The sequence below is a fragment of the Opisthocomus hoazin genome, chromosome 24 (genome assembly GCF_030867145.1).
Source record: "Opisthocomus hoazin isolate bOpiHoa1 chromosome 24, bOpiHoa1.hap1, whole genome shotgun sequence".
In the NCBI taxonomy this organism is placed as follows: Eukaryota; Metazoa; Chordata; class Aves; order Opisthocomiformes; family Opisthocomidae; genus Opisthocomus; species Opisthocomus hoazin.
The window spans coordinates 6,859,567-6,881,581 of record NC_134437.1 but is presented as its reverse complement, the minus strand read 5'-3'; the positions used below and the strand labels follow the sequence as shown (position 1 = coordinate 6,881,581).

The 22,015-nt window shown below is 48.5% G+C and overlaps 1 protein-coding gene across 4 annotated transcripts in view; it reads right to left on the bottom strand.

Moving 5' to 3' along the window:
• The window catches only part of APLP2 (amyloid beta precursor like protein 2), a 50,700-nt gene that overhangs the window by 6,720 nt on the left and 21,965 nt on the right, over window positions 1–22,015 (bottom strand). For 2 of the 4 annotated variants that reach the window (XM_075442569.1, XM_075442568.1), the window contains exons 2-14: window positions 19,203–19,376; window positions 17,850–17,979; window positions 14,245–14,357; window positions 12,568–12,743; window positions 11,565–11,785; window positions 9,744–9,911; window positions 7,615–7,730; window positions 7,176–7,250; window positions 5,815–5,973; window positions 5,301–5,429; window positions 1,869–1,968; window positions 1,192–1,362; window positions 530–565 (exon numbers count right to left, since the gene is read on the bottom strand). In XM_075442569.1, the coding sequence (XP_075298684.1) occupies window positions 530–565; window positions 1,192–1,362; window positions 1,869–1,968; window positions 5,301–5,429; window positions 5,815–5,973; window positions 7,176–7,250; window positions 7,615–7,730; window positions 9,744–9,911; window positions 11,565–11,785; window positions 12,568–12,743; window positions 14,245–14,357; window positions 17,850–17,979; window positions 19,203–19,376 (1,768 nt within the window). The remainder of the gene's footprint in view (window positions 1–529; window positions 566–1,191; window positions 1,363–1,868; window positions 1,969–5,300; window positions 5,430–5,814; window positions 5,974–7,175; window positions 7,251–7,614; window positions 7,731–9,743; window positions 9,912–11,564; window positions 11,786–12,567; window positions 12,744–14,244; window positions 14,358–17,849; window positions 17,980–19,202; window positions 19,377–22,015) is intronic. The other 2 variants (XM_075442570.1, XM_075442571.1) reach the window with 2 other exon arrangements.

The window sequence follows — 22,015 nt, the reverse complement described above, 5'->3', positions numbered from 1 at the left end:
CTAATTTATCTGTCCCAGACCAGCCGCACTCTGTAATACCTGTGAGGACACTTAGCTGGGAAACACAGCCTATGCCTGCTGCAGCGCTCTCATTCCTAGTTCAGTGCTGTCATCGAGCGGTGAGGACCAATTCCAGAGCAGGCAGAAGAGCCTCTAGACTACTGACCGTCAGCACCGCGAGGTTTGTTCTGAGAAGTGTGGAACACGAGTACACAGGGAGAGATGCAAAGTACTGCACGGCTGCAGCCAGCCTGCGAGGCCCACAGCTCCTGAGAGCAAAGAAGCCACTTCACGCACTCCGAGAAGCTTGTGAGCCCATCAGGGAGGAACATACACAATCAATCAGACGCTCAGACTAGCTCGTTTCTTTAACGCTAGGTCTAAACAAGCATAATCGAAAGTTACTGATCTAAATGTGAGCGGGGAAATGAAAATAAAGGTGAGTATGAAACTAACATGAAGCTATCAAACACACTGAGAAGGTAGGAGAGTGATCGAAAGCACTGTGAGGGAGCAGCTTAAAACCAACCTTTTTTCATTGGATGGTACAAATCCGGCTGAGGATCTAGCAGGAGGGAAAACAAAAACAAAAATAGCAGAGAAAGGAGATTAAGAGAGAAAGGAAAAAAGGCTTGCGCATGATTTCTGACTCAGACCCTGGGAAAAGCTTTTAGTCTACAGCTTTCTTTAAGCTCAGGACTCTGTTCAAGCATTTTCAAAATAAACACACACGCACACGCCAGCTGTCAACACCCGCCAATACAAAAAAATATAGATATACGTTTGAAAATGAAAAAAAGAAAAGAAAAGCAAAACAGTTCCTGCAACCCTTCAGCAGGTCACAGCACACAGACTTAATATTACATGACAGCGTTTCGGTTAAAGACTGAAGGTGAATTCCAGAGTCAAGCCACGCGGTAAAAAATTCAACACTCCCTGCAACACGGAAAGAGACAAAACATTTCCGCAAAGAGAAGATTCAGAAAATCAAGAGAGCAGCTCAGTGAGAATTACTAGCAGCCATGCCTCTTTCCAACGGGCAGAGCCTGAGGAGTACTGCTGAGGCAACTGCTCTGCTCTTCGGTCACCCCAAGGGACGGAGCTTTCTGCGCCACCGAGCTGAGCACACCGGCTAAGGAAAAGCACCGACGCTCTGTAAAGCCAGCGAACCCGATTTTCAGTTCCGCATACCTTCGCTTTCAGGCAAGGCTGGGAAGGTTTTCACCTGGAACGGACGGAAAGGTTTGCCCTCCGGGGGAATTTCTTCGCTCTCCTCCGAGCTCACTCTCACGTCCACCTGGGATTCAGAAATGGAGGATGTGAACTGATCCATGTCCGCACGCTGCTCCTGCAGCAGCTCATCTGAAAGGAGCAAGAGGAAATATTACACAGACCGCACGGAGCCTGGCAGGAACAGAAAGGGGCAGATGGTTTGAACCTAGCTGAGGAAGGGCTGCAGGGGAACACTGTTCGGGGCTGCCAAGTTATCTGATCTTCAACGCTCTGAAGGCTCACCTGGAATTCTCAGTAAAGGCGTTGGCTACAAATGCACGCCAATAAAGGCCAAGAGGTTTGATGTGGCAAGAGGTTTTGGCAAGATGGGATTAAACCCCCACAAAGCGGGAAAGCATCTGCTTATTTTTATGGACCTTTTTCGTCTCCCTTTGAGAGAGCGCTTGCTATTCTGGATGTCATTGACTTTTTTTGAACGGACAGCGAAAGTTCTCGGAAACAAGCTAAGCCCAAGGGCTCGTTGTTGAGGGCATCCCCTCAAAGGAGCTGGCAGTCTTTCTGGAGCCCCCTTCACCTGACAGAAAAGCCTGTAGTCTACCGCAGCGGCACGGGAGCTGGCGCACCGAGACACTCACCAATCTCATCCTGGATTTCTTCAGCCACATATGGCACCTTGTAGAGCAGAGACAAGCTTTGATTCATCCGCTCCTCAATCACATGGAGATGTGTCATCACCTGCAAATGTACAAGGGCGTGTTGGAGTAGGCAAAGACTGTCAGTCACTTGGCTGCTACCGGCACGTCACTCATTTAATAAAGTACCTACTACTGGTGGATCTGCTCTGACCAGCAATAGACTGGGACACTGGTCCATTTCTCTGACCGATGCTCTTAACGCGTCGCGCTTCACTGGAACTGGCCGTTTCTACACGGCACGCCCAGTGTTTTGGGAAAGGCTGGGGGTGGGAGAGAGGATTCAGCAGACTCTTGCTGTGCCCAGCTCTCCACTGGAAACCCTACCACTGGTATTTCCCGTGTGCCAGATACGGTCATAATTTATTTCCTGCAGCAGCTACAAGCAAGTGCTTTAGTAAATGGATTATCATTCCTGACGACCAGAAGAGATACGTGCAAAGTGAGCAGACAATATTATTTATCAACCCTGGTTTCAGAACAAAGGTGCCTTTCAGAACAACGGTGGCATTACATTCGTCTTACGCCCGCTACACCCGCCCACCAGCAACAGCGTCCTCCCTTTATTTGAGAAATAACTTCAAACTCTACGCCACCTCAGATCGCTCTTCCCTAGCATATTAAATCCACTGGTGAAGTCAAGCCTGACCTGAAGAGGGTGCTGCATAATCAGGGATCACGCGGACCAAGAAAACCATTGATATGGGCGGCCAGATGTTGGGAAAAGCTAAGGAGTTGAACGGACCTGCTTTGCAGTCTGACGTGCACCTGACCTTTAAAAGCAAGGATGAAAGCTATTTAATTTTACATGTGGCAGCTTGTCAATCAAGGGAATCGATGGAGGAGCTTAAAGTGCATCTGAAAAGTAAAGCGAATGGAAATTGAACTGTACCACCCACACGCCTCGCATGTCGATTTGTTGACACTGCAGCCTTCAGAAGGAATTAAGGACTGCTTCGGTTTTAGCTCAAGAACACAGTTCACACACTGCCTCTCGGGCTTTGGCAGCATCAGAACAAAGGGTCAGGGCGGACTGCGCTCGCTATGCTAAGCTGCCTCTGCAGGCACCATCACGTATTCCGCCCCGCAAGCCAAACACCAGCTTGTAAACACCGCAACTGCTACCACCTCTTCCTGAGGACGCGCAGCTTGGTAAGAACCACAGAACCAGTGGCAGACACCCCGAGAGACCAGAGCTGCCGGCACACCGCTCGCACCCAGGAACAACACGAAACCCATGGGAGCAGGCACCTCCAAGAGCGAGGTTCGCTTCCGGAAACTGCCTGCAACACGACTCTACGCCTCGCCAGAGCTGACCGCGACCGACTCCAGTCCCTGTCTTACTCTTAAACCTGAACGACCTGGATGAAGAGTTAGAATGTACCCTCAGCAAGTTTGCTGACGACACCAAACTGGGAGGTGTGGTAGATACACCAGAAGGCTGTGCTGCCATTCAGCGTGACCTGGATAGGCTGGAAAGCTGGGCAGAGAGGAACCTGATGAGGTTCAGCAAGGGCAAGGGCAGGGTCCTGCACCTGGGGAGGAACAACCTCATGCACCAGTACAGGCTTGGGCTGGACCTGCTGGAGAGCAGCTCTGCGGAGAGGGACCTGGGTGTCCTGGTGGACGACAGGTTAACCATGAGCCAGCAGTGTGCCCTGGCTGCCAAGAAAGCCAGTGGGATCCTGGGGTGCATCAAGAAGAGTGTGGCCAGCAGGACGAGGGAGGTTCTCCTTCCCCTCTACACTGCCCTGGTGAGGCCTCATCTGGAGTACTGTGTCCAGTTCTGGGCTCCCCAGTTCAAGAAAGATGAGGAGCTACTGGAGAGAGTCCAGCGGAGGGCTACAAGGATGGTGAGGGGACTGGAGCATCTCCCCTACAAGGAGAGGTTGAGGGAACTGGGCTTGTTCAGCCTGAAGAAGAGAAGGCTGTGAGGGGACCTTAGAAATGCCTACAAATATCTGAAGGGTGGGTGTCAGGAGGATGGGGCCAAGCTCTTTTCAGTGGTGCCCAGTGACAGGACAAGGGGCAATGGGCACAAACTGAGGCACAGGAAGCTCCGTCTGAACATGAGGAAGAACTTCTTCCCTCTGAGGGTGACGGAGCACTGGAACAGGCTGCCCAGGGAGGCTGTGGAGTCTCCTTCTCTGGAGATATCCAAGACCCGCCTGGACAAGGTCCTGTGCAGCCTGCTGTAGGTGACCCTGCTTCGGCAGGGGGGTTGGACTAGATGACCCACAGAGGTCCCTTCCAACCCCTACTATTCTGTGATTCTGTGATACTTCCTCCTACTGGTTACGCAACCAAATAATAAAGCATTTTTTTCCTCAGTGCCTATTTCCTTCCATCTGGCAGCACTGGATGTGCCCCACCGCACTGTCTCTTTGCAGCTCTCCTTTCTTTTCTGTTCTTGAGTCTCTCTCACGCATTACAGAATTCAAAGACGTCTCAAAGCAGCAGGCCAGCCACTAACCGGGGCTGGTAAAACACAGACTACGCTCCTAAAGCTGTGCCTGGACGGTCAGTTCTCTCTGCTCCTCTCTGAACACGTGAAAGGACATACACTTACAGACATCTTTCAACAGGCCGTTCTAAATCTGAATCTTAGTTAGGTCTTTCAACATATCTCTAACAATTTTAAAAGCAGGTTGTAAAAAATGACAACATAATTCAAAATCGTTGTGGAATATCTGCAACTACTCTTACAAGCGCCCTGGCCAGGTCTGACACCCACTTGAAGCAGCACAGTCACACACACTACCCAGCTGAAGCAAAAATGACTTTCTGGCTGTTCAGGAGTAAAACACACTGCAACAGCTCAAAATAAACCCATCCAAACAGACTTTCTAACACAGCTAACAATGATGACCAAGCGGTTGGCAAAGGTTGTGTATTATACTTTGGAATCAAGGCAGGGACTCTGCAGAGGCACAAGAGAATTCCCACAAACCCAAAGCACAGGCATCATGAAGAACAAGCCTCACCAAAGGAAAAAATGAGAAGCCTATTCAAGGCTAACCGAGTCCCCAGCAAATAACGCCACGGGAGCTTGATAAAAAGAAACACTAAAATGATACTGAACTACTTGTAAACCCCCAGCCTTGTCATGGCAACAAACAACAGTTCATGGCTAAGATGAGATGTTCCGTGGTAGTGCCTCAATCCCCAATTTTTAATAGTTAAGTACCATGGAAAATCATACGGACAGCTTATCTGGGGACAGGCAACACACACGGAGTGGGAGATCTCTGCACAAGCACAAGAAGTTGCTATAGCACCCAGCAAATCAGTGCGAGGACTCGACGCGTAGCTTCTAGAGTCTCCAACAGCCAGGGCTGGCTTACAATGCCTCCCTTGACAGCAACATTCTCCTACCTGAGATTTCATCTGCGCAGCCTTTTCTGGGTCGACTGCCAGGACGTGCTGGTAATGGCGGATGGTGTGCAGACGGTCCTTGTTCTCAGCACGAACGTAGCGCTTCAGAGCTTGCAGGATGCGGTGGGGCTGCAGGATTTGAGGACGGGAAGAGTTCAAACCCGTTTGATTCCAATACAACTCACAGCTTTGTTACTGGACAGATCAATCGCCTGCACTAACCTCTTAAGATATTTTCTTTTTAAATTAGGTCTGTTTGACTCAGAACACTACGCCTTATGGACACTAAACCATTTGGAGGTTTTTTTTAACCAGGCAGAAAGTTAAGTGAGTCAATTAGGAGACCCACTGCGAGGTCTTCAGCCCAAACTGCCGCGAGAGTGAAGGCTTTACTGGGAACCTGCTCCCAGAACCTGCCCCGCTAGGTCACAGGCAGTCTTCTCACCAAGCCATTCCCACCTTTCACCCAACCCAGGGCTTCCCTGCTATAAAAACTCATCGCAAAGAAACTCACCCGCGGCGGGTCAGCCTGCAGGGCAGCCAGGTAGTTCTCCAGAGCAATGCGACGGCGATCGTTCAACATGGCTTCCACACGAGCCAGGTGAGTTTCCACAAGCTGCTGCTTCTCACTTGCTGCCTCTTTCTCCAGAGATTTCACCATTGCCTGGAAGTGCTGGAACAAAGAAAGGAGGCTGCATGAAATACGCTGTATGCATCAGGGTCACCTATTCTCACTCACGTAACTCTTTAGAGCAAATGGCGCCTGTCACACTGCATGTCCTCGGCATTTACAGTTGGAGAGAAGGGCATGGACACATGCTGATGCAGATTTCATCTTTGCAAACTCCACAGAGACAATCTGCCTTCCAAAGTTCCTTCACAACCCGTTTGAAAGGTCTGAAGAGGGCACGTGGCCTTGCAGACAAAGATCGTGTTGACGCTGGGAGACCCAGACTGTACTGAACGAACGTCACTGTATTAACTCTTACCCTCACCCCTGAAATATGGGAACAGGATAGCTCCCTCAGCCTACAGCCATCAACCTGAACCAGCAAAAGTTTACAAAGGTATTGCATAGGGGATTGCTCATCAGCACTCCTTCAGATCAAATCTCTATACGTTCTATTAGAAAGGTCATAACTCAACATCTCCAAATGAGCCAGAAAAGTCCATTAAGCCTTGTTACATTTCAACAGAGATGATGGAAAACTCTTTTGGACTCACAGTGGCTTACGTTAAAAAATGTAGAGAGAAAACCGTGTTCCAGGATAAAATCCAAAATGGGCTTAAAAGCTGGAGTCAGTCCCTTAGTCGTATATTGGTTTGAGGGACCTTCATACAGCTGTCCCTGCCAGAAGAGCCTGCCTCTAACAATTCCACGCTGAGAATATCCTTGATTAACTTCACAGTCTAACTGAACTCTTCTCATAAGGCAGAAGATTGGCATTTTGGCAGCAAACCAGCTTTATCTGCTGCCTAAGTGGTTTTCACTAAGCCTGCCCAAACAGGAAACGCACGTCCAGAGAGTCAGGGCCAACCCGAACCGGGCTGCGAGGCCACTCGTTAGTGCAGAACAGGCCAAAGGTCTGAAGTTACAATTTGGCTCTGCTGTCGCCATGCTTGAGGGGTGAGATAGCTTCCTAGTACTGGGCTTAGGAAAGAACCTGGCACAGTATCGGATCATCTCCAGCTTTAAGAACAAAGCACACAATTGAATCCAATCTCCTCTGAAAGGCAGCTGTTGACAGAACAGGAAAGCTGTTCTTCCAGCTCAGTCGTCTTTTGGCTTTGAATATTAGCACCGCTCGTTTCATTTAGGGAGAAGACAAAGGCCAAGCACCAGTAACTTTCCTCTTCAGATCCTTCAGCTCTTACCTGAATGAGAGTCTGCCTTTCTGCCTTGGGCAGATTTACGGCTTGGTGTTCTGCCTCCTCCCATTCCTTTTTCACCTGCACAAGAAAAGGACAGAACACATCAACAAGACCCAAATTTACATCTGATTTTCGTGAGCTAATTTGCCTTCACAGGCAGATCCTTGTACAGCCCGGCTAGGTTTTGAAGGCACAGAAGAGCTGCTGTGGGGCTTAAACCTAGCACTACTGCCCTGTGTGCAGCAAGCCAAGTGTTCCCAGTGATCCCTCTGTCCCAACACTTTGAAGAAATAAAAATCTAACTGCCACAGCGTGGTCCTATTGCAAGAATCACGCAGAAGGCTGGTGACTGGCAAGGAAGTCAGTTCACCACCCACCCGTCCAGAAAAGCACGGGCAGCAGCTACGCAGCGGAGCACTAAAGACTAAAGCGAGACGCTCACCCGGTCCATGCGGTTGTGGTGTCTGACCTCCAGCTGCTCCTTCGCCTTCTGGAAGCGGGCATGTTCGTTGTCATCGGCTGGGGTTTCAAAGTAGACGTCCACATCGTCAGTCGGCACTGCAAGGAGAGGGTAAAGGTGAGTGGAGGTTCGGAAACCCGTCATCCTGGATTGCACAGGACAGGTAGGGAGAGGAATCTCCATGCCCGCATAATTAACAATCTGGCAGGCCGAGTTTAGTGAACCCGCCACCTACCAGGAGTCCATTTTGGTATCTTTAAGCTGCCAATTTACTGCACACCACCAGTTAGTTACATCATCCCCAAAACACAGGAAAGCACTGCGGCAACCAGCACCTGGTCGGTCTTCGCATTAGTTCTGAGACGAGCATTATTCAGCTCCAGCAAGAGAATGACTTGGATTGCAGAATAAAGGACTTGTTTTCTCTTCCCTTTCACAGTGGCTTTGGATAGTTTAAATGCCATTTTGTGCATTAGCTGTTCGCTGACAAGCTGGCTCCAGACATCATTAATATGATTAGGGAGCCTGACAATAAATCTGCACAAAACACTACCCGGTATTTTACACTCCAACCCTACCTTCCCTACCAGATGCACCATGCAAGACTAACAGGCAACGATATCAGACGAGACAGCCACAGAAGGAGGCTCAGTGTGACAAACTGACTGGTCCAATAAACTGGACGGTTTGTATCTTTAAGACATTCAAATCCAACATGGGGAGAAATAAAATTTCAGGACCGACAGTTTCAAGCATCTGCAAAATCCACAACAGGGGCTCTGTGCTCCACACAGGGCAGTTTAGGAGACGCTGAACCACGCTTCTGTGCTACAGTTTTAGAAACTGCACATGCCAGAGCCCTTTCTGAAAGGATCTACAGCAAACACGATGCACTGCGTTGTTGCCCTTGAGCAGAGGGAGGGCAGAAAGGGAAAATTAAGGCAACCTGTCAAACCTTTTAGTAATATGAGTGGGGACAAAACCTCCAACACGTCACTGAAAGACAGCATGCTTCAGAAAAAAAAAATCTACCTCGCAGGCTGGCACGCACCTGAATCCACAAACCTTTACCCTAACTAGGGAAGGAGGGAAGAAGGGGAAAGAACTACGGCATGCAAGGGGCAATGTCAGATCAGCACGGTATTCCGGGCCTGCTCGTGGCATTTCTGAACCAAGCTGGGACACAGAGGACTCTCTTTTCCAGCCTCACATCCCTCTGGAACAGGACAAACTTTTGTACAAAAAGCTCCTGACATCCGCATCTTTTCTTTCACCACTTCAGTTAGATCAGCCCGATCTAAAGCACTTGCATGAAGGCCATTTGGTAAACAGGATTATGGCTGCATAGTCAGACTGCCAAGCCCCAGATAACACAAAAAGCCTTTCAAAAAAGCTTTAATGGTAGCTGAAGTGGAAGTGCTGGAGTTCAACAATAAGATTAATAAGAAGGTTAAAATGTTTTTGGTAGTTTCATCATCTGACATAAAAGCCAGTTGAAATTGGTGCCAAAAACCTCAAGCTCTCAAAAATGCAGGGATTGAGTCACGATTCGTGCTTCAAACCGAGCTGAAAGTGGGAATCTGATTTCTGTGCCACTTCTCTGATATCTTCCCCAAAATACAATAGCAAGAAGACGCCCACTACCAGGAGAATGGTGAGCAGCAGCCTGCTTTTCAGGACCAGCTGGTCACACATACGCACGGTAACACGACCGGGGAAAGCAAATGCTTGCTTCCATGTACTTGGAAAAAAACCCAGTTGTGCAAACAGGCAAGCTCTGTGTCTTCACAAGAGGTTAGAGACAGCCCCCGGTCCCTGCTATAGATCTGGAAGATGACAAGCCAGCCCTCAGCAAGAGCTGCAAGCCAGCGGTGAGCACAGACAGCACACGCCGAGAGCCACCTTCCCCTGGAAAGCTCACCCTGCAGACCCAGAGAAGCGGAGACAAGAGGAGACTGCTGCAAAAGGACAGACAGAACTGCTGCAGACACCAGAACCAAAGGGACGAGCTACACACGTACCCTCCCTCGACCTAGGCAAGGAGGAGGAGACACCAAACGCCAGACAGACAGAGGCCAGCCGCACAAGGGCCAGAGGGAGGCAGGACTTACTCATCTTTTTACACACAGCCATACAATACTCCTCTGACTCAAAATTGTTCCTGTTGCCTCCGCAGCCTCCATATATAAAGCGAATGCATTTTCTCTTGTTAGGGTCGAAGTACCAACGAGGCATCACAGCCCGGCAGGGCCCTGTCATCGCCTCCTGGGAGCAGACAGCTGTGTGGAGACGGGTTAGAACATGAGCTAGTGAGGAGCACAAGGCCTCGCCGACCGACTTACACAGAGCAGCGGTGCCTCTAGTTCACACCTCCTTCTGGGGCACCAGCGCCGGCCTCAGCATCGCTGCTTCACCAACCAAAGGGCTTCTGTCAGTTTTGGGAGGGGGGTTTAACACTGCGAAGCATCCATCGCAAGGCGCAGCAGCGGGCTACCCGAGCGGTGGTCCCAGCACGGAGCGCTCATCTCTGAGAGCGATTCCTCCTCAGCTAGAGGCTGAAACAGCAAGGATCTGTCTTGCTGATGCCACAGCACTACGCCTCGGGTGTCCCAGGGGTAGGGCCTCCACCGCATAAAACCAACATGATGGAAAGAAAACCCCATCAGGGCCGCTTAAAGCGTTCAAAGATGCCCCGTTCCGCTGCGCTCTGCCTGGACAGACACTTCACATCTTAAAGGCGAGGTGTACGAGCAAGTGAAAAGGCAGGCTAAGCAAAAGGAACACGATCGCCATGGCAATCTCAGCTGCTAGGTTTTTCGGTTTTGCAACATCTATATGCTAAATACTGAAACTGCAGGTAGCCACGGCACGTGGACTGCTTCACAAGCAGCAGGGAATACAAGCAGCTGGGCTATTCTGAGGCAAGAGAACAGCTACGGCGCGTAAGTTAGCAACTGTTTGTGGTACTTCAGGGGGAAAAAAGGCTGTGTACCCCCAAAACAGACACCCCAACCACATTGTTTCAAGCCTGTTTCAACACCTGCAGATCTCTAACAGCCCTGTACGTATAGGAGCTAAGCCTTGTTTCAGTGAGTAAAATTATCTGCAGCATGCTGGCGTTGTACCAAAACGATGCAAGAACTGCTGGCAATGATTCAGTGATCTGTAGCTAATTGAATTTCACTCCCTCTCCCCTCCTCCTTCCTCTGCAGACACTTCTACACGTAAAGTATAGGGCACCGTAGAACGCTGAGGCACCACACCATCAGCAGATGCCCTCTGCAATGGCACCCACCACTTAACAAAAGCTACCACAAGTATAGTATAGATTACTACTGCACTAAGTATATATTGCTCATATAATAAAAGTGGGCCAACTGCGTTGGCTGACTTTCTTTCATCAGAGAAGGGTTTATGTGAAGGCTATTAAGGCAGCACCATGTATCTTTCTCAGCTTTAAGAGGCCAGATGGCACCTTTATGCCACCCTCTGCAGAGTACGGCCCGCCATTTTAAGCTTCCTTTTCCTAAGCTGGTATAAAACACAAATTCCAAGGTAACCACCCAAAACTATGATTTCAAATTCTCAGTGTACCCCAAATTCCTCTAAGATTTTTCAAAATGAGCCTATGCACGTACGGTTTTCTGACTCGACAGTGCACCTTCACGAAGGTGCTCGTGCAACGCGCCAGACACCGGGCTTCCTGCCAGCAGAGCTGCTGTTTATCTGGAAACATATGGCCCGTGCTCTCGAGAGTTAATTTCCACACTTGAAACATAAGCATCATCAGCTTTCCTCTGTTTGCTAACTTCTCTGGCAAATAAAACTTCCAAGTGGTGTTTATTGACTTGATCGAAAACCCGTCACCAACTGACAGCCACCAAGAACGCTCGCAGGGAAGCAAGAGGCCTCCAGGCTAGAACGCGTCTTACATTTCATATCGCTGCTGACTTCTTTTTCGGGAACAGCCTTGTCGCTGCTAGGCTCTGTGGGGGTCTCTTCATTGTAATCGTCAACTTTGTAGCTATCATAATAGTAATCACGATCTTCTACCACCTCCTCCTCCTCCTCTTCGCCTTCGTCTTCTCCATCCTCATCTTCCTCCACGGCTGTTCCTGTGAAGTCTTCTACACCTGCCTCTGTAGGGAACTCGCTGAAGGGATACAGTTCAGTTAGGGGGTAAAAGTTAAGGCTAATCACTTCGCAGCCAACCTCTGACGTACCAGAATAATGATTCTCTTATCAATTGGTCTAGAATCTCAGGAGATGGGAAAAATAAATGTACTGGCTATTGATCAGCCCCATCAACGGCAGCAACGGGACTTCGCTCCTTACAGACACGCCTGCTATGAGAGGCAGAGCTTCTCCACGCCCCTGACTTATTGGGAGTTTCCTTGTATTCTCTCATCAGCTGCTTTTCAATATGCAAAAGCCTACCGTATTTGGGGGACTGTAGCAACCAGACAGCCTTTCTGACTGTCTGCGGATGAAGGGAGGGGGGCTGTTCAGCTCCTGCAGTAACAGGAGCTGTGCAAAGCCATTTGTCCTTCTGCAAGGCTTTTTCAGGCTCAGGAGACTCCTTGGGGAAACTCAAAAGCATGGAAATTCTCATTTCAATCCTCGCCCATAAAAGAGTCACTGTGTGAAATATTCACATACAGCAGCTTCACATAGAATCATAGAATGGTTTGGGTTGGAAGGGACCTTAAGGATCATCCGGTTCCAACCCCCCTGCCATGGACAGGGACATCTTCCACTAGACCAGGTTGCTCAGAGCTCCATCCAACCTGGCCTTGAACACTGCCAGGGAGGGGGCAGCCACAGCTTCTCTGGGCAACCTGTGCCAGGGCCTCACCACCCTCATGGGGAAGAATTTCTTCCTGGTATCTATTCTAAATCTGCCCTCTTTAACATCTATGCCGATAAGAACCCTACCTTTTATAAAGGTCATAGTCCTCATCCTCGTCTTCATCCTCTTCCTCTTTGGACAGCGCCTCATCCACAACCTTCGTCTGAGGACAACACACATATTCTGTTCCGTGGAACTGGTCTACTCCACAGGGCAGCAGCATGCCGTAACTGTGCAGGATCATCCCTTCTGTCAGACAGGCCTGGAAGAGGAGCCCATTCACGTCAGTTTAGCAGCACGCTCTTGCTTTGGATCAAAGTTTGCCTACCATAGGTCCCAAGATGCCACCAATGGTCTACATTTCACAGCAAAAAAGACAACAGCAACACACGACTTCAGTCTAAATATCAAAGGAAAATGGATTTGAAACGTGAGCTTAAGCACAATCCCCAGAAAAGTTCCGGATTCGGAGGCGTGCAGTGCTTCCTGGTGTTAACGTGTCCAACACCCCCCAGCCCCTGACAATCTGTCAGCCTGGCTACGTTCAGGAAAAATAGCTAGAAGTTTCGTGCCAACTCAAGGGAGGGAGCACTTGAAAGCAACAGAACTGCTGTTTGCTTTTCTGGGCTGGCCATTTCATTAAGCTTTATCTATTAAACTTTACATTGGAGTCAGTGAATAATCGCTTAAATGGACTTTGTGTCAAGATTCTTTTAACATGCTGTAGATGAAAATCAATCAGATAATTCAAGAAAAAGCCAAATGCAAACTGTGATTAGACATTATGTCTATACCCTTCGCTTAAGCGAAGGAAATATATGGCTTTGAGGTGCCCCAGAAAAGAATGAGGTAAGAAAGGCTGTATTATGTACATCAGAACCCTTTGTGTTCTGCTTTGTTCCACGACAGATGTAAAATGAGCCAAGTATTTCTGGAAAAGTTCTCCACCTATGCTGAAAGCAAGCGATTTTTATATTTGCTAGACGTTAACAAGTTTATCCAAAATGAAAAGGCTATTTCTCTAGCACAGCTTTATTTAGACGGGTTTTTGCTCCTGGGATTTTAAAGAAATAGGAAGTTTAACTGGCGCACCCTTAACCTCATTTTTACGAGCAGAATCACAACTAAACATCGGGTTGCTGTTTCTACAAAATGTAAAATCTGTGCATACGCTCTTGTTTTTATTACCCCCAGCTCAAATGGGCGTGCAGAGAATTTGCAACATTTCTGCTAGTCAGATTAAAAAAAAAAAACCACCACCACAAAAAAGCCCACGGGCTAGATTTATTCTGAGAAGATAATCCATCTCTTATGTAAAACCTCCACTAATCAGTCACCACGGAACTCAGACTGTCCCCAGGCAAGCACTGCCAACCAAATCCCCTGCAGCAGCAGGTACATTAACGCAAAATGTGCAAGAAAAATCGGAAGCATCCTCTGAGCGCTGTAGCTCTCTACCCTGGAAAGACGGACGAGCCGCTGGTTGAAGCAATATCCTAAAGACCTGATTTCAGCTCCCAGCTCCCTCCTAGAGGATGGTCTTTGGCAAGGTACTTAGGACAGCTTTTCACGAGGGAAGAGTAGCTCTGCTATCTACACAGGTTTTTTCAGTCGCTGGGGTACTTTTACATTTTTATTTCATTGCTCTCTGCCTCAGTCCGCAGGCTGCAACACAGCAATAACAGACCCCAGCGATAAACGCTGTTGTGCTCCAACACTACAAGCATCCAAGCAGACAGAGCCAGCATAAACGTTCCTGTTACCTCTTTCGCCACCGTGTGCCAGTGCTGATGGCTTTCACACACCCCCATCCGCTCCTTGTGGAAGAACCGGCACTTCTCTGGCACCAGGAGGACATCGCTCACGAACTCGCCCACTGAAAAACAAGAAACGTCCACAGGTCGCTCGTCCCACCGCACGCATCCGGCTCCCAGCAGAAAACAAAGCCAGCAGCAGAAGTCCCAGCAAAGGACCCTTCGTTGCAAGTGCCTTAAGTCTGGTACATTCCTAGTGGGGACAGGCCAGATCAGCAGCTACCTCTGAACATTTACAGAAAAACGGAGCCTTGGAGCTTCCAAGGTAAAAAACAGGAGTAGGGGCTGATGGCTGAAACATTATGCAAACCCTAAGGCTGTACCGAAGGCAAAGTTTACCATGCCAGTTAATAAATAGTTGTTCGTGGAACAGACAGGATTGACCAGAGAGATTTCATGCAAATCTTGGAAAAGATTGCATCTGCACACGGAAGTTTTCAAACCACTTCATCATCCATTTCTAAACGAGCTGCGTCGTATCAAAGCTGGTTCACGCTGTCTGCTGCTGTAACAGCTTGGAAAGTTTTAGGTGCCACGAGTGTTATCTATGTTTTCAGTATCTGGGCGTCTGAGCAAGTCTGGTTTGGTTTGGTTTGGTTTTGTTTCCAGATGGTTTAATTCAGGACCGACTGCAGTACATTCCCTGACTCGGACAGCCTGAACCAAAAACACACAGAGCTGGGAAAAAAAAACCTCTACCCCCCCCCCCCCCCCCCAATAAAAGCAGAAGCAGAGTCAGCAAATGCACTGCATTCCAACATCGAGATAACCACAGCCTCACCAGCATGATGAAGTTTTGGCACCATCTTAAAACCAGACTTTTGCTTTTGAGGAAGGCAGGAGAGAGAGAGAATCCATCTGCTCTACAGACTGTGTTATTAGTTGGACTTCCAAGCTATCTAGCCTCCATTTCCACCACAACTCAGCTTGGTATCAGAACTATACGAGCATTACTTTCTGTGCGTAGCCCTCAAGTCCTAACAAACACTGCCACTGGCATCCAGAATGTGAGATTTTCTCCAAGCTGAGATTTTTCTTCCTTGCAGATTTAAATGCCACATCCAGTAATCTTAAAATAGGGAGATATCTTGATACTCTGAGCAGGCCAGGAAAAGATCTTCAGTCCCAGTGTTTCAAAGCACCACCCTCTGCACGTATGACTGGCAGCTTAAGGAGTCATTTGTTAACATTTGAGAAAAGCTTTTTAAGTCAAAGGCCTTTTCTCACAGAGTCTCCAGGGAGCAGAACTGTTTGTCCAACCAATCTTCGACACTATCTTTTCTATATAAATTTTAGTATTTTGCGTGATTAATTTTTTTGCAGCCCCTTAGTCTTGATACCAAAGGCTACGGACACTTCTCCTACGCACTATAACCAAGTCAAGTAGAGTTCAGGGACAAATTATCTGATGACAGTGCAAGATAATGAAATCAACTAGCATTCATCATCCCTGTTCATTTAGTTAAAAATTTAAACTAATAGACACAACAGAGAAATCATGTTCCCCGTTTTCTTATCTCAAAACAGGACAGAATTTGGAGTTAATAATCTTTCCTCCTTCCCTCTCAGGAGAGGTTTAAATGCTTCTGATAACCAAGCTAAAACCGACCAAACTCTAAAATCAAGAGACTGTGTGGTTCTGGGAACTGAAGGGAGAAGACTCAAACTGATCAAATGCCCTAATCAGCAACAAAACCCAGCCACTACACAGCTATTTTGAAAAACACTGAATCCTAGCACCGTCACGTGAGACACACAGAAGGTTCTCCCAGTCCACCCACGAACTGGAAAACCCTTACATGCTGCACATCAATGGACACCTTCCCCACTCATGGCCAGTGCTATCCAAATAGCAAAATCCTCTCCCTTTTCAGATCAGAGCAGACGTAAGAGGTGTTCCCATGCCACCCAGCAGCTCAGCCAGAACTGCCAGCAGTTTGCCTTTTCACACCTCACCAAGCTCAGCCCTGCTCCCATCAGCCTTTTGTCACCTTTCTTTTACAGTTCGGTGAGAGGGCTAATGGGTTCTCCTCTTCCTCCCCCCTTCACCTTTGAAATACAAAAGGGCTTTCACGGGTGGGGGGAGGCAGGAGGAGGTTAAACGTGGTATGACAGCAAGAGCCTACCTCAAGATAGCCTGTGCTTTAAGGCAGCAAGGGAGACACAAGCAGGAACGGCAACACAAAAACACGGTTCAACGAGAATCAAAAAGTCATATGTACCCCAGAGAAACACATCACCCATTTACAGCAGGCCATCTGCGGACTGCTGAAGTCAACGAGAAGGTGTTTTATGCATCTACAGACCACCGGCCTGCAGCTCGGCTCTGAAGACCAAGGCTGCCTCGCAGGCTGGGCCGAACAAGTCAAGAACATTGTGCAAGACGCTAATCACAAACTTTAACAGATAGTTTAGCGCTTATCAAATTTTAGGGCAGTGCCACTAAAATCAGCTTATTTTTCAGCTGGAGAATAGGCTTGGGGGAGGATTATTTCTAAAAGAGATGACTCCTCATAAATCCAGAGGTCTTGCTTTCATCTTTATTTCCACAAGTTCTCAGTATAATCAGCTGGGTTTGGCTGCTTCTCAAACTCCAACTTTCACGTCTTTCACCCAGGACGCACCCACACCACGCTGCCTTTTTTACGAAGCGCTTTCTGATCCCGTCTAGCAGAGGGTATTATGTACAGGAGGACTGTACCCTCACGGTTCTGCAGACTTGCTTGTGTCCTCCTGTGTCAAACCACACGCTCACCTGAGATACGGACACGAACTACGAAAACCGATTCCCCTCAAACGCTCCCAGCAATCAGGCTCTCCGAGACCGCACAAGCCTTCTCGCAAAACAAGTCTTTTCCAGTGGATAACCAAAAAGAGATTCAGCCAGCTGAGACTAAGCTTACTAGTAAGCACCCATGCGGTGCAGCAGAGTGTCAGGCACAGGCTACAGGTCAAAAGCCGCAAGGTAAACGAGCTAAACACGCGGCCCGATACAAGCGGGTGGACAGGTTCTGGAAAGCACCATGAAATCCATCACAGTTTAGCTCATATTCTTTCACAGTTCAAAGTGGGGACGTGGGATCCAGCTGCAAGAAGCAGGGCCTCTTTCAAACAGCGAAGTTTAAATATAGTCGTTGAAATAGAATAGAGATCTCTCGCCAAGACCAAAGCAGGAAGCCTGAACACACTGAGCATTTAAGTCTCCAAGGCAACAAAATATTAAAGCTCCACAAAAATAGGATCAGAGTATTAAGTCCCAATGTCTTTGTGATACTCAAATACAATAGCCTTCAGGTTTTTATGGCAGTTGCAGAGAGAATGGGGATTTCTTTTTCACGCCAGGCACCATTATTCCACCACAGCTGTTATCAAGCTGTCGATCCGTTCGAGAAAGGCAGAGTTCCATCTTGTGGAAATAAAAACGCTTAAGTGGAAGCTGGACGTGGAAATGGCAACCTGATCTGAGAGAAGCCTCATAAACCCCGTAAGACGCCAGGAGGCAATTCTTTGCTCCTCCCACCAGAATGCACCAACACATCCCAGCACGCACTCACCCAGGCACTTGTAGGGTACGACTATATGAGTGTGGCCTTTGCACTGCTTCTTCCCTCGCTTGCACCAGCTGTCGATGCTGACGGGTTGGTTGGCTTCCACAACGTTCGTAATCTGGAGGTCTGGATACATCTGTTCAACAAGATGCAGAGAGAGGTTTCTCTCCAGAAAGGACAAAGAATGTGCAAAGTGGCTCCTAACCAGAAGCAGCAAGGCTGATTCTCTACACAAAAACAAGTTCACATTGGCCCACGGACACACATTCTCTCCTGGATCAAGCTTACAACAGCTGAAGACATAAAAAAGCCCCCAGCCGTTTGTCACATCAGGCTTGAGAAACAGAACATGTCATCGCTTCTCTGCGGCAGGAGAAAGCCAGGTTGGGGCAAGAGCCTTCATCAGCATCAAGCTGAGGAGCCCGGCTTTGCGAGGTAGCGGAGAAGCATTTACCTGTTCTGTTCCGTCTGGTGCACCACGATTCCCTCTGCAAGAGGGCAATCACCAACACACAGGGTTCAGTAACGCCTTCAGACTCTCGCCACTTGTCAAGCTAATGATGGACCCACCTCCTCAGGTTTCCTTGTGCCTGCTCCACTGACGGTGGATTAATACGATCCCTGTGTCCTGCTCGAGTTCTCAAGTCCGGATACTGACTTATATTTAGGCTTCCGCTACGTGAATCAAATGTAGCCCCAGTTATATCAGCCTTGCAAAACAGTTTTAAACATTTTCCAGTCCAGACATGGTGTGCTCTATCACTTTCCCATTTAAAAAACCCATTCCTTGTAGTATCTCACGTGCCTCCCACCTCAGAGGAGCAACTAAAAACACTTACCAAGGCCAATATGCTACAGTGTACCTGAAGCACACCAAAAGGACATTATTTTTTTTTTACAATGAGCATGGGGAGCCTAAAAACATGGTCAACATTTTGATGGGAATATTTTTCTAGTATTCTGGCCGATCTGAACGCATCTCTGAGAACAACACAGCCACATTCTAATTAGAACAGGTGTCAGGCTCCATTTTGCCCAAGACGGAACAGATGCCGGTTAGCTGGCTCAGAGGCAGAACACATGAAGAAACCCACGCAAACACAGACAGGGATACCTCTCTGACTTACAGACCAAGTCACCTTCTGTGGCAGCGTAAGCTGGTCTAAATCAGGGGTAGCTCCTAAATCCCACTGCAGCGTCCTCCCTGCTCTTCCCGGGCAGTGCAGTGAGACAGCTCAGGGAACTGAGCTAGTCAAACGCAAGCTAACCCCTCGCAGGGTTCATTTGCAACTAAATGGCTAAATTGGAATCCAATTCCTTCGCAGCAGCGAAGATTCAGGATCACAGAGAAAAACTCACCTCCTGGCAGTACTGCAGAATCTCTTCCTTCGCTCCAAAGCAGCTCTTGGTCCCAGAAGTGTCAGGTTCCCATTTCCCAGTCTGGATATTCACATGCATATTTAGCTTCCCGCAGAACATGGCGATCTGAGGCTCTGCCACCGCAAACCCTGTCCCAGCGTTGGCTGCGAGCGCCTGCGAAGACAAACGAAAACAAAACACGTCGATTGCTTTATCTGATGGAAAGCAGAACAACTCAGAGAACCAGAAACCCCCTGGCATCTTCTCAGAGAGCTCCCGCTTAATCCGGATTAGCAGTGGGGGCTTGCAAACCTATTTTGTAACCATGTTGCTTAAAGCTGGTGAGCCCACACCAAGTTTTCACCAGCAAGGTGTTTGTTTTTCCAGACTCTGCTTTTATTATTGCAACAACAGCTTACCAAAACAAAAAACAAGAGTAATTCACTCTTCAAGGCTGCGCCCACAAAGGCTAAAACAAATGTCTGAAAAACTTCAACCCATATTTGAAGATAAAGAACTAATACTAATAACTTTTGGCAGGACACTTCTGTGAGGTTATACACAAGGCATACACTGCTACTACTAATAAAACGACTGCTTCCCACTGCAAGAATGCTGCTCGGAGTTCGAAGCCATGTGTTCCTCCTGAAATCTTCAAACACTTGGGACAGAAACACCCAAGCTTCTTGCCCAAACCTACAAGTAAAGATGATTTCTGCTGAGTCAGAAAAACGTAGCTGTTGCAACCAGCTCCTCGCCGCCCGCTGTCTCTCATTCCCCCCCTGCGCCAGCAGACAAAAACCCAGCCCCACGTTCGGGTCAAACTGCAAACCGATCAATGAAAACAAGGTCAGGCTCCCTTTCTGAAACCTTGCTGGCTGACCAAAAGAAGAAAAAGGGGATTAAATTCAATTGCAGAGTTGGGGTTTTTCTGAAAAGACTGAGTGGATGCCGGGAGCTGAACATCCTCTCCCTACATAACTACTCGCTGTTGTCAAAGAAAAAAAGAAAAGAGGAGGTATGAGGCAAAAACCAGATGAACTCCAAAATCGCAAGCTCTTTAAGGTGTTTAGGGGAATGAAATCTATTTCAGCTACTCAAGACAAGGCAGCTTAGACACAGCAATACACAGAGGCTTCAAAGGGCCCTGCTGCCCCTAAGCTGCTTTTTTCCTGGCAGGCAGCACTACCCTCGGCCACCAGCCCTGCCTTCATATTTCACCTTTCCAGCACTCAAAAATGCAGACATTACCGTGGGCACCGGTCACTCCCTACTGCCCGCAGACCCCCATCAACTTATATCAATACGTGTAGTGCCTAAAGCAAATAAAGCAGCAAAGAGAAGAATTCAACTGGACAACCCCTGTGCCCAGCTCCCAGTTGCTGGGTATCGGGGAAAAAACTAACTCCATCCTAATTAGCCCACTTTTCCCCCTCCCTGTTGACACAGGGAATCACCACCTGGAGATAAGACACTCCACCACCCAAAGGGTCAAGGATTGTTTAGCGCTGAACCCACGGCTAGTGCTTGGGGGGCAAGCCCAACTGCAGACACAAAAGCATAAATTCACATCCCAACTTGAGAAAAATTACGCCTTGAGCTTGAAGAGCCATTCAACTGCACATTACTTAAGAGAAAGTCTTACACAAGCGGCTGCTTACAAATATCTGCAGGGTGGGTGTCAGGAGGATGGGGCCAAGCTCTTTTCAGTGGTGCCCAGTGACAGGACAAGGGGCAACGGGCACAAACTGAGGCACATGAAGTTCCATCTGAACATGAGGAAGAACTTCTTCCCTCTGAGGGTGACAGAGCACTGGAACAGGCTGCCCAGGGAGGTTGTGGAGTCTCCTTCTCTGGAGATATTCAAGACCCGCCTGGACAAGGTCCTGTGCAGCCTGCTGTAGGTGACCCTGCTTTGGCAGGAGGGTTGGACTGGGTGACCCACAGAGGTCCCTTCCAACCCCTACAATTCTGTGATTCTGTTGACTCTCACCCCTTCACCCACCAGATGCTCACCGGAGCAAATCTCAGCACAGATCACAAAGCAATGAAATACTGAACTGTACCTAACAGATACCGGCATCAGTGCCCCGGTAATGAAACGCTCCCCGGTTCCTACACACTGTGAAGCTCAGCGTAGGTACATCTGCTGTACCCTGCTCTGACGGAGAGGAGACAGTTACACACTTCAGGTACAGGAGGACTTCTGATGAATACTCGGAGGCTGGGTAACAGGGCGCAATAACTTCGTTCTTTCAGCCATCAACGCATTTAATGAACACGTGCTTCTGACAGGCGCTGCCCGAGCCCACCTGGTGAAACCTGGGCTCTTGCATCGCCCTCCTCACTGCTGTATCGTTTCAGAAGGGCAAACAGATGCGGAATGATCCCCCATAACTCTCTAAACACACGAATTTTCTAGGAGGGTCTCTTTATCTTTCTCCAAACACACACCGCTTTGGTACCAACCACCACTTTCCAGAGAGCACAAGACTTGACGTGTTGAAGGAAACAATCCGCAGCGCAATTTTGTTTTATGACAACACCGCAACCACATCCAAGCACCGAGCTGAACTCTGAACAAAAAGAAATGCACGATCAAGCATTAACCCTTGCGAGAACAATACGGCGCATCAAAAGAGAATAAAATATACATGTTATGAAAGGCTTGGAGGATCATTAGCATCGCCCATGCTTGGAATCTGGGTTCTTCAAAGCCAACTCCACAAGCACGCAGCAAAACAAGGTAACTGCATAAGCAGGCGAGGTGCAGGCTCCATCCCGAGCGGCACAAACATCCATCAGCAACCCGT